Source organism: Daphnia pulicaria, chromosome 6, assembly GCF_021234035.1.
Source record: "Daphnia pulicaria isolate SC F1-1A chromosome 6, SC_F0-13Bv2, whole genome shotgun sequence".
NCBI lineage: Eukaryota > Metazoa > Arthropoda > Branchiopoda > Diplostraca > Daphniidae > Daphnia > Daphnia pulicaria.
Window position 1 is genome coordinate 12,809,923 of NC_060918.1, and position 16,811 is coordinate 12,826,733.

Consider the following 16,811-nt stretch of genomic DNA (forward strand, 5'->3'; position numbering starts at 1 on the left):
CCAGACTATCACAACAAGAAAAATAAAGCGAATAAATAAAATAAGAAGGGGAGGAAAAAAAAGGAGCTGGCACATCGCGCACAGAGTCCCGCAGGCAATGAAAATTCTGTGCACGAAGCCTCCCTCTGCTAACTTGCGACCAACTCAGGCACGAGAAGTTGGATAGAAATTGTAAATAGAGTATAAAGTAATCCCTAAAAAAAAGGGAGGGAACGAAGGAAAGGAGAAGAAGAAAAAGGGGCAATGGCAAGGTAAAATGGATGTCGGAGAAAGATGAACCAGACGTTGGCACCATAACACGGGAGAATTACGGGCGTACACTGACCGTAGATATATATATACAGACAGACACACACACAGACAGAGCATCTCTCCATCCCGAATGACGAGCTAAAGGCCTCGTATTCTGAACTGCTGCGGCTACAAAAAGAAAAAGAAAAAAAAAGGGCCGAGCGATGAATTCTTTCTGCCTCCGCCCTTTTGGCCACTATTGAGGTTTATGTACGTGCGCCGTGGCTTTTCGTTTGGTTTACACCGACACGAAAGCTGTTATGACGCTCGTCAGCAAACAATTCGCCTTCCGATTTCCCGTCTGATGATTTACACAAAGGGAATTCGCCTTGTTGTTGGTCGATATAGCGGCGATGCGTAGTTAGGATCGATGATCGACCAGAGAGATAGAGAAAAAGAACTCAAAGCATAGGTCATCGCTATTATGTTTGTGGTAGGGAAGCGAGAGCGCCGCACCCCTCAACTTGATGGGGTGGCGGATCATTAATAAAGACACGGTTCACAGGACACAACGGCCGTCCATCACCCGGCCGTCTAGCTTTCACAACCACACAGTCGTCAGTGTCAGTGTAAAAGCCAACAGACGATCCATCCGCCGACTTTATATCCCCCCGTCTTTGTTTGCTTCCGCCTTTTGTCCTCTTGTCTTAAAGTTTCGCCAGGAGAGACATCTAATCGTTTCCTACCGTCCTGCGCCCATTCCTGTGACCTATATCGATGTATATTTGAAAGACATTAAGTTTGGCCATGAAAACTTTTATAGAGTGAAAGAAAAGAAAAACCATCCGTCCGTCCAGTCCAGGAATCTTAATGGGGGAAAGAAGAAAAAAACATTGGGCAGATGCGGCATGGAACACTATTGCAATTGTGGGAGAAGGATCGAGATCGGATTGCATTCGAACGAGGGTCGATTTTTCACCGAGTCGCTAGAATCTAGCCTATGGCATACATTGCCGCAGATTATTGGCAGCGGGTTGCAATACTACTCACTGAAGCGAGAAAAGAAGCGCTTCACCTCCATTTCTCTTCAGCGTTTTCTCTCTAGTTCTTTCTTTCTTTTCTTCCCTCCGATTCTTGTATTCTGTTTTCTTCTTGGTGATGCCTTCGCCGCCCCATGTTGCTACTCGCCATTACTACAAGCCTCTCGAAATAGAAAGAAGGGGGGGGGGGGGGTTTGTGAAAACGAATCACGCCCTTGCACAAGAGTTCAACCGGGACTTTCTTCGTGGTACGGTGTTGGGAGGGGAACGAGTGAGAGCCAGCGACTTTGAAATCCCTCCCAATTATCATAGACAACAATCATATTCGCTAGAGCGGAAGAAGATCCGCGCTATAGAGAAATGAGATTTCTTTTTCTTCATCGTCGTTATGGAAAAAGGTCGCGGGGTAAAATACTTATACGATTTTGAATAAGAGCTGAAAAGAAGGAGGGTTCGAGATTATTAAGAAAGCGGGTGGCAGATTAGATTTATTGACAGACGATGAGGGGTGACGTCAAGGGACTTGGCGGACCGCACCGACGAAACTGGCGGACAGATGGACGACGGACAGGAGAAGGGGTGTGTACAAGAGGACTGTATACCATCTATATTCTCTCTCTCGACTCTTAGATAGTTGATTTGTTTGTTTGGCTGACGTCTTATACTCTTTTGTTTTGTTTGACTTGCGTTGCGCGTTTTCCTCCCGGTCTTTTTTCGGCGATGCGAGATCTAACCCAAAACGACTCTAAAGGCGAAGGATAACTGCTATATCTACTGCTGATGGGTTGGTCGTGGTGGTAATGGTGACTGCTGTGTTGTTGCTCCTGTCTGTTGTGAAGAGACTCCCCGTTATTTTCGGGACCCGGAGCCCCTCTCTTCTCTTTCTCTCCGCTTAGCTCATTTTACTTTTGTTTTCTTTGCAAGTCGTCAAGTCAAGCGGGAAAAATAAAAGAACATCAATGTAAAAAATGCGGAAAAAACAAGTCCATTCTCCACCCTTTCCACTTGATGTTGCCCCCCACCCCCCATAAAAAAAGAAAAAGAAAATTTTGGCTATCTACACTAGTCTCTCTTAACCAGTTTGTTACAGATCACTCCGAGAGGATGGAACGCTTGATGGATTGATGTTCCATCATGAGAGCACTACCGCATCATAGATATATATACGCTTGGTATTAATTTCGTTTTGTTTTCCTTCGCTCCTCCGCTTGAATTAGGCGAGGGAGAGAGAGAGATAGAAAAAAAAGGGACGGGAATTGAAGTCTTCAAGATATTCAGCTGCATTCGTATGCCATGTTTACTTAATGGATTGGCACTTGATCGATGATGACACACTCGGAGGCAGTTTTAAACGTCGTTTTTATTCTTTAGCTTCTTCTCTTCTTCTTTCTTTTTCCCCTACTGCTAAAGAGAGAGAGAGAAAGAGAGAGATACTAAGATGGAAAAGCTAGTGAGGGAATGAATCTATAGGCAGTCGAGTGAACATCTCTGGCCGTGTCTCGAGTCCCGATAGAGTGGCTCAGCTGCCACACTGAAACTAAATTGGTATCTGGTATCCTCCGCAGTAGATAGGCATCAGTATAGCCTGGTAATGAAGATGTCGTCTTCGGAAACGATACATCTTCATGGACTTTCTATCTTAAGACTTTGCTCGGATATATATATATACACGCAGCACACACACACTACAGAGTACTGGACAAACAAACAGAAGAAAATGTGCGGTGCTGGGCTGCTCTGATGTTATAATAATGTCGGCGCACCATAAACCTCGAAACCGTAGTAATAGCGTCCGTAATTTTACGTTTGTCCATTTGTCGACTTTCTTCTTCATGTTTGAAGATTTCGGCGCTCTTTTGTTTCCATCTTTTATCTGTGAGTCTGTGACGTAGTAATAATCAGCTCGGGCTCATCCAATATGGCCGAAGAGCCACAGATGGGAGTGCGCTATAGTTCTAGTAATACAACTAAGAAAAGAAATGCTCTACAGTGATTGCCGATCCGCCGGGACTGACTAGAGATGCAGTCTTCTGGTCCGCGTTTGATAGACTTTGGCCGATCTCTCTCGTGCGAGACGCACACACGATAGTCGAGTGACTTTTGTCGCTCCTCACTACTGATGCTGCTAACCCTGTGCTAACTTGGTCAGGGTCGACTTCGGGGACGAAGCGAGGGCCAATAGCACGAGCGTTGTTTGGAGAAGCCACACACTGTGTGTCCTTGCTCTTGGGCTTGGACGACTAATTGGCCCGGATAGATATTCTGGCCAACCGGTCGCCACAACAACCTTCTCCGACTCAAACAAAGTTACTACGGTGCCTGCTCGCTGCTGTTTGGTGTGTTTTCCGTAACAAATGACCTCCCACTCGCATCGGCACACTGGTAAGGTCTGACGAGCGCCAGTCAACTCAATCATTAGTGTCGCATAACACTTAAATGTTACTGTGACAGGTGGCCTGTTGGAAGAGAGAGTAGAGTGGCCGTCTATTGCCTTTGCCCCCCCCCTCCCTATCGTCAGCATCTTTATGCGAGAGCAGATGCAAATGTAAAGAAAATCCACTTGAACGTGTTTGCATTTCGTGACAGACAGCGCTGCACAAGAGGATCCTTGAGTATTCAAATGATGTTAGTATTCTCGGTAATTATACAGAATAATTAAGGTTGCTGATTGCCGCTCTAGATGCAAACTGTAACCATCCGATTCGAAATGTTTCAATCACGTACTCTTCGTTCAGATTACGCGGACTGAAAGCGTTTTCTGTTAACGCTGAACTGCGAGGGAGTAAAGAGAGAGTCAAAACTTTTGAAGCCGTCGCGCATAGGATCGAACTTTTTTCTTGTTTATTTGACGATGATAAACATGGGCGCGCTGACAGTAAATAAATTTTCATTCTGTTAGCGCGCGCGCGGAAAAAGTCTCTCTCGTTTTATTTGTTAGTTTTGGGGTGGACAGCAGCAGCGCATTGATGTAATAAATTTGTGTCGGGCGATGAAACGTCCAAAGATAGCTGGCCAATCTGTCATTGGTCGTAATATAGTACTACCACTGGGGTAGGCCACCCGAAAGTTAATGAGAATTGATATGACGTCAATGAAGAGGAGGAGGACGGACGCATTTTTTTGTGTCTAGCCAGTCCTTTGCTATTTGGGAATGTTGGGAAGCGCGTGATGCCACTTGCCCGCGATGCTTAGCCTGAGCGCTTGACGTCACCACATGTGATGTGCACAACGACTTCCAAAGAACACAATGGAAATTGCCCTGTTTATTTTATACACTACCACGGATATGTGTGTGTGTGTGCTCTGTTCCGCATATTATTATAACTATCCTGAGCTTAAAAAAAGGCTAAAGAGCGAGAGAGTGGTCACAGCTGGAGAAAAGTACAACCCCCCGCTCCCACCCCAAAAAAGACGAGTTGTTGTGGGTAACCTTTGGGGAGCTGCTTGCCACTGATGGCGTGTAGCGAAATCCCTCACTGGCAAATGTTGGCCCTCTTTTGTGTCTAACGTATATAGCGGCCTACAAGCTGCGGTAGCTAAAAGTACAAAAGACTTTTCTGAAAAGTCAAACCGAAAATTCGTCATGCAAGAGTGGTTGTGTGTGTCTACACATAATATGCTGAAACTAACGCAACACCATTAGCTGATGATGGCCCATGTTGGAAAGAGATTCGGGACTCTTCATTCGTGACCTGCAACAAAGCCCTTGATTTGTTGCTCCCTGGTTGTTGTCCTTGTCTTATTTTCCCTGCAGAGGATGACGGCGGCTGTTGTTGTTGTTGTACCCCGAGCGCCAACGCCCCACCGTTTGCCCACGCCCATTTCGTTGGGGGAGTTGGCGCTCAACAACACACAGTCCACGCCTCGGATGAGTTACATCGTCATTGCTGCCTTGACTTGATTGCAGAATAGAGAATAAATAGGTGGGGGGGGGGGGGGACACTAGGCCTGTGGAGAAATAACCTTCCTTTATCCAATTGCCCGTCTTCTATGTCTTCTATTTTGTATTGTTTACCTTTGATGATCAAGTTGGACGAAACGGTTCATTTACAAGGATAAACCGGGTCAGAAAGATTATCTCCTTTATACTCCCAGCTACCTAATTTAAAAACTAAACCTTGATAAAAGAAAAGAAAACCAGGACACGCTGGAAGTCTCTGTGTGAAGCCTGATTGATCACATGTTTTGCTATTATGCCTGGGCTGACTTTCAAAAGCTGCCTTTGGCTTACTGCTTACTGCCATGTAGTAGCCTAGTAGTACATAATACGGTCCGGTCGTTATATAACAAGTTTGGTTCACAATCTGGCGCTGTCCCTTGTCAATAGAGAAAAGCTCCATCCACTATTCTTATATATTGTGAATGAATCAGACTTGGGCTGGGTTATTAACTACCGAGAAAAGAGATTGATTTTCTCGCCAAACTTTCCTTATTGGAAACGGCTTCATTCGGCTGTCGCTAATCCGCGAGTCACAGCTGTTTCCCTTGGTCCGAAACGACTGGGGCATTACGTAATTGATAGTGGAGATCAGATTACTATTATCATAAGGTTAGCCAATTTTCTGGCTAATATGGAATTGGAACCCAGCAAACGAAATTGTAATTGATATAGTGCCCACTTGATTGATGATTGATTTTCACGTCTTAGATCGGAGCTTTGTGGTGGCCAACGCGCTGGCCGACGGCGGGCCCATCATCTACTGCAATGAGCGCTTCTGCCAAATGGTCGGGTTCAGCCGGGCCGAGATTATGCAGAAACCGGCCGTCACCGAGTTCTTACACGGACCGCTCACTTCGGCCGACAGTATCAACCAGGTTCGAGACGTCCTATCCAGTGCCGAAGAGAAGCAGATCGATATTCTCTACTACAAGAAAGATGGTAAGTGAAAAGTAACTGGCACTCCTTGTTCTTCTTTTTCTTTTTCTCCTGTTTGCGTCTCTCTTGTCATCCGGACGGCACACAGACCTCCCCCCCAAGCTGTACAAACAAATCAACCAAGACCCTATAAAACTTGAAGGGGGCAGCTTATTTCGTTGATGAGAAGAATCATATCGTGATATAAAACCGATCCACGTTCAAGCCAGTGAGTGAGGAGAGCGAGAGAGAGAGCAAAAAGCAAGCAAGCCAAGTGAGTGTGTCTATATAGGCCAATTCCGTGACGATCCTGCCGGCTAATCCCCGGCGGATCTTAATGGAAAGCGCACCCCCCCCCCTCCTGCCTTTTATATAAACGACGGTGTTACTGTGGAAACAAAGTGAGGGGGCGATGGGCGTGGACGCAGGCAGTCGAGCTGCTTCATTTCCTCTGTATATAGCTGAGCCAATCAGCCCGACCTTGATGGCGTTTGATGTCGCCACCGTTTTGAAAGCGGGCCCGCCCGTGCCCTCCTTTTTGTTCCCCCCTTTTCCCTCCTCCATTTCCGCACAGGACAGTTTGACGACGAATTCGTTCGTGACACCTTGAATTCTTCTTCTTCTTCTTCTCATCCGCGCGCTTAGTCGTCAAAACGCCGGCCTATTTAGCTTCACCCCCAGCGGGTCCCAACTCTGAGCCGCCACCGGAGGTTTCCCATCGCCATTTTGCATATCGACTCGTCGAGACTTTCAAACGTAACCTTTTTGGCGCCTTCTTGTCGCTCCAACAGAGTACTAAAAAGAATTCGCCGTAAATAACGTAATAAATACATGTAGCGCGCACCGTTTAGAATCAGCGTGTATGTGGGATGGCGTCGTCCGTCTCTGGCCGGCTGTACGGGCACCGAGAGAAAAACCTCGTGTGCTGTATAGGAGGGATCCTAGATGGAAGCTATTTTTAAGTTGAGGGAGCGGCGAACGTCAATGACCTCGCAACGAGTGGCGTCCGCTTCGGTAATGATGTGAGCAAAAAATCTAGGAGCCAGAGAGAGAGAGAGAGAGAGAGAGAGAGAGAGAGAGAGAGGCTCCGAGATGGTTCAAAAGACCCCGAATAAATAAGGAGTAACTGAGGATGTAAGAGACCAGCAGGCGACGCAACGTCGGCTTTTGTATATCTAGGCACGCTCGCTCCCCCCTAGAAAGGGTGACACGATGTACGAACAAGGTATCATGTGTGTGTCGTCTAGTGTGGTCCGACGTGTCCGACGTGGTTAAGTGGGTAGGCCAAGTTTGAATTGAAACAATGCATGACGGAACACGAAAGCAATTCATCATCTAAAAACATATACTTCTCCGATTTCATTCTCAGCCGGGCGGAAGAGAACTGGCGGCCCGACCGTTTTTTCCCCCGCCTCGGTCGTTCAGCAGCAGCGCATTTGACACAATGTCGTCAAACCGTAATTCAACAACTCGTGGAGGTACCTCAAAATGGTTGACAGTGTTCTACCCTTTCTGATGGTGGGGGGGAATAAAAGTTGAAGCTAGACACCCACCAATGCGGCTGTCGTTCACCTTTATTGCCCTTTTTTGTCAAGCCCTGCCGTTTAGGTGTAGGCACAGTGTCCAATCAACACGTGAATCGAATCATTAGTCGCGTCAACTTCGTGTGATGGAGGACGTAATGTTTCGTCACGGTCATTATTATCAATTTTTTTCTTCTTCTTCTTCCTTCTTGCTCCTGCATGAAGCGAGTGATGAGGCGGAGACGAGCGTCTCCCGAGATGGCAACGGAGAGGTTCACGAGGATGGAAAACTCAGTTATGGACAGAGGTGATTGGATCTGAGCCTGGATATATGTGATGTCTTTCATCGCGTAGTTGTTTTGTTGCTGGGCATAGTATCTTATTTTTTTTTTCTTTTTCTTTTGGTTCGGAAGTAGTTTCTCTGTGTAGTAGCCGGTGACCTGTGAGATTCTCTCTCGCCAATATTGCCCCGGCGAAGAAAAAAAAAAAAAAAAAAAAAAAAGAACTTGATGAAATGATTTGCTGAAGTTGTTCTCTCTCCTCACACACAATTGCACCCGGGAAAAGTCGTTTTCGTATTTTTTCCCCTCCCTCCTTACTGTGTGTGTGTACATGGCTGTCAATGTGTCTCTCATCCTAAGAGTTTTCACTTATCCTATTGGCGCACTGATGGAATCCTTTAGAGCGATATCTGCGCAGGAGTCGCTGTAGGTACAGCACGTCGTACAGTGGGGGAAAAAATTGATTTGATAGTGGATGATTGGATTTCGTTGTGTGTATATATACCTCGCCCATGGCATCGACTCTATTCAGTCGATCGGTTATGCTGTCGCGGGCTAGGATCGTGGGATGCGTCCCGTAGTCACGGCGACAGTTAAGTACTGCCAGGCGTCCTTCCTAGGCAGCAGCTCAATGGAGCGGTTACCAATCAACCAGATGGCTTTGGATTGAATCTTGTATCTGACTGCCTTTCCTCGTGTTATTCTCCATCTTTCTTTGATGGACGTATCCCCCCATCATTCGCCTCGTTATCTTATATGACGACTTTGGAAATAACCCCCTCCGCCTTTATCGCGTTAGATTAATCTGTAGGATAGGTAGACCTCCCTGCTCTCAAGAGTCTATGTAACGGTAACCAGGCCGGTCGCATTTTCTGTGATCTCGTGGGAAGAGCAAAGCGGGGAGAAAGAGACATAACGTATTATCCCTCAACACAGTAGCCTGACAACCCATCACCGTCGTAACCATTTATTGGGGGCGATGTATCGATCTGCGCCAGCCCAGCAGCAAACAAGTCTGTATAGCTCCGCTTCCTCGCATATAGCCCGTCTTTTATCTCGTTGCTAGAAAATACCCTACAACTACTTTTTGCCCGTCTTGCCCCGTTTTTTGTATGTGTGTGTGGAGCAGAGCTAATGACAACAGTGTCGGCTGCTGCTGGGGTCCTGCTGGCTGAACAGTGGAGAGAGAGAAAAAGGAAGGAGTGCGGTAAACAAGGCGACGCCGTCGTCATGACGCCTTGAAAGAAGTAGTAAAAAAAGGGAGGAACGAGTCGAGTCAATGAGGCAAGACAGAGTTAAGTACTTTCCGAGATAAAGAGAGAAAGTGGAAGGGGCGAAAAGTTGAGAGAGAGAGAGAAAAAAAAGCAAGAGATTGGCTCCTACTTCATGGCTTAGACACTGCGTAGACTGACTGGGGGTGCGGGTGCAGCAGCAGCAGCGTGTATATTTCCCTTGGTCTTGATATTCGAGAAACGGTTTGCAGATTTGGGTCAGTTGTCAAGGAGAACGCAAAATCTGCTCCACAAAGACCCGGTAAATCAAGCGTATAATACTGTATAACATTTCTCTTTTTTTTTTCATTTTCTGGGTTCCATATAGAGTTGTACTATACTGCGCTACTATCAGATATCTCAAATGTGGGCTTCTTTCAGGCCTCTCTGCTTGCCATGGCAGCGAATGTGAGCCCCGGCCAAGTGATATCTTGTATAGACATAGTACGTACTATAATATTGCGTGGGTGAGGGTTGTTTCATTTTGAATGTATTTTTGATGGCGCCCAGTTTTGATATTTGGCTGGTGTCGGACTCGCCATTTTTGTTGGACAAGCTTTTTATGTAGTCTTTCCATGCATAATGCACCCGCCTCTTTTCGGTCAGGAAAAAAAAAATGTCCATTCGGCGTGACTGGCGCTGGAAAGAAGCCACAAACAAGAGAGATGGAGAGAAACGGACAAGGGGAAAAAGGAGAATAAAAACCGCGATGCATTCTCCAGTAATGATCCGTCAGCCATGCAGCAGCAGCAGCACAATTGAAGACTAGATGCCAGAGTCGCTTTTGTATATGCGATATAGCCACCACTTTGCATTTGGCCCATTTTGAAACGGAAAGAGGAACCGTAGGCAGAACACGCCATTATATCGACGAAAGAGAGGTGTCTATAGATCTAAAAGGGAAAAATAAGAAATTCAAACTCGAACGCTTTAGATGTATGCATCCATCAAGTAATGCTGGCCGGCAGCTCTTTATTTTGGCGTGAGGCGCGGTCAAGTGCGAACGACATCGGCGCATAACACAGCAACAGCAGCACTCGCCTGGATTTCTCGTCGGATGGGGTTTTCGTCCCGGCCATGTTTCACAATGCCAAGTGTTCCGCATGAAAATGAGGCCTCTCTTGCTTCTTTTTTTTTCCCCATCTCGTTCTAGACTCCTCTTTTTTCTTTTCTTTCCCATCCGAGCCCGTCCGAGCCATAAAACGAAATAGAATCAAGCGAGGGAGAGAGCGAGAGCAAAGAAGATTTGGGAGCCAAAGACAAAAGACAAACGCGGTTTTCCTGTCAACCAGTGAACCGACTTGAACTGAGCTGATATCCCCACGACGGCTTGTTTGTCACACAAACGGCTCTCTCTGACTCCTGTATACACTCGTCGTGTGGTTTTTTCCCTTGCGGTTGCTTCCTCTTTTCTCTCTCTCTCTCTCTTCTCTCCTTTTACCGGATCTTTTATACGGTATTACGTACGTCCTGTATGAGTTTTGACTCTGATGAGCGAGCGAGCGATGCGTGGAAGATTATTCCGGTATGCCCTTCTTCTTCTTTCACTTGTCTCTCTCTCCCTCCCTCTCTCTCCGAGTCTTATATCTTCCTCTTTTGCTCAGCTTCTTCTTCTTCCTTCTTCTTCCCACCTCATTTCTCGCTCGGCCAGGATAACAATGTGCGACTCCTGCATTCCGCTCCTTTCCACGTCCGTTCGCCTTGCACTCACGGAGGAGGCCAAGGAGGAAAATGCATTCGACAACCGTGCAGGAGCCCGTCTAGGAGCCCAGTGTTCAACCAATCGGCTCATGATGAATGGGTCGTTTGGCTCATTCGTCAACCGTCGTCCCACTATATACCCTCCCCCCGTGACTCCCTCATTTCTATTCCTTGACTCTATTCCCCTCGCCAGTCGACGCTTTCATCATCAAAAATAATGACGATATACAGATCTTGTCCAGCAATGGATGACTTTGGGCTCTTTCTGGGGCTAGATCTTGCCACAGTCGTCTTTTGAGAGAGAGAGGAGTGGCCCGATCATTACAACTCTTTTTGGACTTGTTAGCTTTTCGTTAGCCGATGCTGACACTAATGGACTCGGTCGTTTGATGTATGTTTCATGCCCCCCTTCAGACTTTGCTGGGCTGTCGAGCGGACTGGAATGAGAGAGCGGAATCGGCGGTCCACGCCAAACTCTCTACTTCCACCGAACTTGGTGAACCTGTTGGGTTTTCCCTTCCCCTGCCCCTCAGTGGCCCAACTTTGCTCACCGAGTGGTGTAGTATAGTAGTCGCATGTGTGTAGGGGGCGAGAAGCATATCTCACCTGCCAAGAAACACACAGACGGCCACAGCAGTCAGCCACAATGTGTTGCACAAACATCGTTCCGTGGGCTCGGTATTTATAGAAATTCCGTTTTATTTGTCATACGACAATAAGGCGACCATCAGTCCCATCGCCAGAACCGCGCAGAATATAAGAGAAAGAGCAATGGGCTAATGGACTTGAAAAAAAATAGAGCAAATAACATTGCCGGCGACGATTCCCGGCAGCAATCTTCCTAATGTGCTCGGCTTGCAAGTGTGTAACACATGTCACGTCCCAGCACTCTTCCCGATGAACTCAGATGCTCACACAACGCCATCGATTTTTTGTTTGATTTTCTTTTTCTTCTTCATGGCCTCCTGGAATTTTTGTCGTCGTGTTTTTCAGATGACAGCAGCGACTCTGTCTGAGTTGTTGTGTACCTTTTTCAATGTAGCAGTATAAGCCCAGCCAAAGAAATTAATAGGAAAACAGCCCACTTTCCGCCTCTTCTTGTCTCTCGCCCAATATCTTGACTTCTTTGTAGGAGCCAGAAGTGACGGCGCCGCTGTCGATTGTGTGGCATTGCATATTCAGAATAAAAAACCCCAATAGTATACTAAGAAAAATAAAAAGATCCTGGCTCTCGAGAGATCCATTGATTGCTATACTGTGGCTTGTGAACGATCGAGGCAGCAATACACACAACGGGCGTAAGGCTCCTTCCGCTGTCGGATGTGTTTGTTATTGTCCCGACAGAGTGCGGCGACACGTCCGTAATTCCAGCGCTCGGTAGCAGTAGCGCCAGCTGCTGTGTTGTTATTGCGCTTCAACTCGATGTACATCAAAGAAGTGGCAGTGACGACGACCAGCCCACTCCCTTGCAGCCAATAGCTTTCGACTACATGAGACACTCTAGGATGATTATATGCAAAACTAGGAGGGAGCAGTTGCGTTTTACCTAACGAGGTACTGGTGCGGGGCACGACTTTACATTCGAATGTCACGGTCTGATTGAGAACGTCATTTTCAGGCCTATTTTTGATTATGCAAATAGAGCACAACTGTGAAGATGATTGGGGAGATTACATTTCAAAAGTCTCAGGCCTTCCTTCTCACGCATCTTTTCTCTACTTTCGTTTAGTCATTTTAATTGCATCGAAATGGATGTCACGGGGGCTCACAGTGGTCCCTCGCAGGTAAACCTCTTGCTGTTATACAACGGCTTCAAGTCTTGTCAACATGAAAAGCCGATCGTACCGAACGGCGAACGATATCAATTTACTTATTCGGAAATCGGCTCTAGGCCCTTTTTCAATTCTCGTTTATTAATTGATTTTTTTTTCAGATATTCTGTCAGTAAGAATCTTTTAAATACATTTTTTCCCCGTTTTTCCTTTCTTTTGCGAAAATACGCGTCTTGAAAAAATCAGTGACACATACGTATAAGGAAAATAGGTATTTACCAGCATAAAGACAAGAAGAGCAAATATCCTTGTGCGATAAAAAAAAATAAAAAGGGTGTGTGAGTATAGCTGGTTGATTGTTTATTTTGGATTGGTAACTCAATTCAAGAGTTCCTCACGGAAGCGTGAAGAAACTATCACGTCGTTTTTGGTTTCATGATAGGCAGATGGCGATCAGAAATATAACAAGCTTTAAAGAATGAAGAGCAGACGACACGACGACATGCCACATTGTTTCTCGCTCGTCCGTGTTCTAGATCGTTTGTTCGATTTCTCAAACTACAAAAAAGTGTTGAATTGTTCCATTCAAATATCTAGATTTCCACTTGATAACTGTGATACTATTTCTGTAAAAGTAACAAACAATAACCAGAGTGGTTGACATTCTTCTAAAATGTGAAAACTCTTGGTGTGGATTTGACGTGTGCCACGTGTTGGCGTTTGTTTTCTTCGACTTGTGGGACTGCCTCAATTCAATTATGGCTTTCGAGGTAACAAAAATCGGTTAAAGGGTTTATGATATTTGTCTCTTGTTGGCAAAGAAACACATGTTAGTCCCACATCACAATTGAGATCGCCAAAAAAAAACTCCTTGCCATCATCATATCCATTTTTTCTCTTTACCACACCAAAATGAGTTTTTTCATCTGACCGATTGCTATCCAGTCCTGATTGATCTATTGTAGTGTATTTTGGGTACACAGTAATAATGTGAATATCAAATTTGAATGGATACATGGAGACCTTGTGTTTGATTAACAATCTATATGTATAACAAGAAATCCAATAACTTTGTTCTCCTTCTTGTTTGTCCTTCTTTCTTCTTGTGATTTTTGTGTAGGCACCAAGTTCATGTGCAGCCAAGTCATCGCACCAATCAAAAACGAGGCGGGTGAAGTCTGCATGTACATCCTTAACTTCGAAGACTGCGACGCCTTGCCGGATGCACCTAACAGTGCCGAGCATTCGACGACGGTTCGCTTCAGCAAATGTAATTGCATATTCTATCTTCTTTCAACCTTGCTTTTGTCCTTGGCTTATTTTTTCGCACTTTTCTACATTGTACCCACGTGCGGTTTAATGTTTTTTTTTTATCGCCATTTAAATCGTCTTCCTGTCTCATCATAAGGGCATTCTAAACCTTTATATTCATTTTTTTTTTTAACGAGGAAAAGGATACAGCGCCCAAGATATTGGAACACTACCATGCATGGCTTAAGAATTATATAGAAACCCCTCACTTTTTAGAGAGATTGCCGATTCCGAAACGAATACCAACTGGGGCGCTTTTCGTTCGTCGTTGGACTATGTACGTACGGCAGAACTGAGAGAAAGATGCTTCCTCGTTTCTTTGGTGTAATCCGCTGTGTGCTTCTATAAATCAGCAGACAGAGTCCCGGACTATTCAATGATGCGTGAGTGAGAGAATGGGTGGGCTCTGTCTTGGAAAAAGACAGAGTACACATATATATGTGCTGCGTAAGACTGAATATGTCGGAAGGACAATGCAATGTTGTATGGGCAAGAAAGACCATTACAAAAGAAGATGATGACGATGACGACAACAACAAAAGTGAGCCCGAAGGGAAAAGGAAGAAAACAGATGAAGAGCCGTAAAATATGGGGGACGCTGTTACGTTAGTTATCCTCGAGAAGACTGCGGACATCCTCGGATTTGATTTTGTCACAACAGCCGCTATATAATAGCAGTTGCAGCCGCAGAGACCTGTTATTGCGCCTGCCCGATAGAGATGGGCAACATCAGCACCGGAAAACTGAAAAGACGATAGGGAATGGGGGACGTGATAACACGACTCGACACAACAGACAACACCGGTTATAGGGGATGGCGACGACATTGAATGCTAACCGGATGTAAAAGAAATTTTCGTATCGATCCCCCCCCCCTTTTTTTTTGGCTGCTGTTGTGTGTATCGACGAATGTCTAGTAGATGATACTTTACTCGCCGAACAAAAAAATCATTCTCCACAATAGGGTCGAAAACCTTTTTTGTTTCGTGCCCTGGGAGGCAAGTAATTTCGATCATCAGATCGTGCAATCGTGCAACTTTACAATCCGCCAAGTAAGAGTTAGCAGTTTTGATCCGATATCGTATCTATCGGTAGGGAGGCGGAGGCAAGACGCTTAGACTGAATCGTATCAAGCAATATTATAACAAAAGAACAGATGGATGGATGTAGAGGGGAAACAGGAAACATATTGCCGATTTGATTTTCTTCTAATCTATTCCTCCCCAACTTTTCCCTTTTTCTCAATTGTCTTTCTCCTCTTTTCCCCTTTATTGTATTCGTCTTTTCTGACATTCTTTATGTTTTTATTTTATTTTATTTTATTTTTTGTATCCGTCTGATTTTGTACAGTCGATCGAGCACGGCAATCGTTCCGACAGTCGTTCCGGATGACGTCGATGCGTCGCAGTCGTCGCAACCAGCAGTCCTCATCGGGGCTCTCGAGTCCGCCGATCGACGACAGTGCCTGTTCGTCAGCTTCGTCTACTCAGGATCCTGAAGGCCGGCTTGTCTCCAGCTCCAAGTTGGAGAGCCCAAAAGAGGAAGAAGAGAACCCTTTCTCGTAATGTTCCTTTTACGTAATGTTCACCTTGACAACGAAATGACATTCTCCAATTCCGGTTTCCGCTCTCTCGTGAATGGTTTTTGGCACGAAGCGAAGACTAAAACTAAATGAACGTAAACAAGCAACGGCACGATTGGGACCTGAGACAACAAGCGGAAAACTATTGTGGGAGTCTTTGGAGATTATCAATATATGGAGGACGGGGACTGGAAGGGAAACTTAATTGATCCAGCAGCGCAAATCGAGGACGCCATGATATTAGTAAACAAGCAGCAAAAACCAGAGAGAGAGAGAGAGAGAGAGAGAGAGAGAGAGTAGAACAGAGCAGGTTGAACGAGGGCAGGGAAGTAACCGAAACGAAAGTTTTACGACGAACCGTAAAACTTATCGTATTTTTAAACCGAAGGACTTTGGTCTCGCCGCTATATAGATTCCCATAACAACAAATGCAATGGAGAACAGGAGAGTTAGAGGGAGAGGGGAAAAAAGAAAAGACTCCTATAGGTACAATCTTCTAAACTCATGTCTGACTTTTCATCCGGGCCACACACACACACACACACACGAACCATTTGAGAATTCGGTACTATATTTAGGCACTTTATGGCTTTGTGTACCGTGTGCACTTCCCAAGTTAGAAATGAACGTCAGAAGGAAATAGAAAAAAGTTCGTCAAATGAGGAGCATTAAAACATTCCAGACAAAGAAATGGCGAGGGAGAGAGCTGGAGAAACGGAAAAGAGGGAGCCGGAATAAGCTGGATGTCGCTGAATAAAGCGCTGCCTCTTGTTTTAATGATGTAGTATTGTGTTGAAACACTTCAATCTCAATCTTGACTCTTTTTGTTTGTTTTTGTTTTGTTTTATTTTTTATTTTTTGTTCCGGGAGATAGTTCGGATGTCTTGTTATCAACGGTGTGCGAAGTCAACGAGAAAATCCTTCCTGCCATCACTCTGAAGCAGCGCCGATCCGGACGTGATGAAACGGAAGAGGAACAGAATAAAGGCAAAAGAAGGTATCCGGTTAATCAGAATACTGCGGCAGTCCAGGAGGACGAAGAAGTCAATTCTCCGGAACTGGACTTGTGCGTCCTTCAGCCGCTGGAATTCGATGCATCCATGATGGACGGTCAGCAATGCTTGGCGCTCCACCACCGACGGCGATTCAGCCGTCAACGAGGTTCCATCTCTTTGGACGGTAATATACTTTTGATGTTGTTTATTATACGGATCAATGATGGGCTCAGAAACTTAATAAAAGGA

General features: G+C 45.6%; 1 protein-coding gene across 5 annotated transcripts in view; it reads left to right on the forward strand.

The window, feature by feature from the left end:
• Positions 1-16,811, forward strand: part of LOC124344086 (potassium voltage-gated channel subfamily H member 6-like) — a 92,895-nt gene that overhangs the window by 42,649 nt on the left and 33,435 nt on the right. For 3 of the 5 annotated variants that reach the window (XM_046797512.1, XM_046797513.1, XM_046797514.1), the window contains exons 2-5: positions 5,920-6,150; positions 13,795-13,944; positions 15,336-15,546; positions 16,442-16,746. In XM_046797512.1, coding sequence (XP_046653468.1) covers positions 5,920-6,150; positions 13,795-13,944; positions 15,336-15,546; positions 16,442-16,746 — 897 coding nt within the window. Of the gene's footprint in view, positions 1-5,919; positions 6,151-13,262; positions 13,445-13,794; positions 13,945-14,944; positions 15,038-15,335; positions 15,547-16,441; positions 16,747-16,811 lie in introns of those variants that run through there. The other 2 variants (XM_046797515.1, XM_046797516.1) reach the window with 2 other exon arrangements.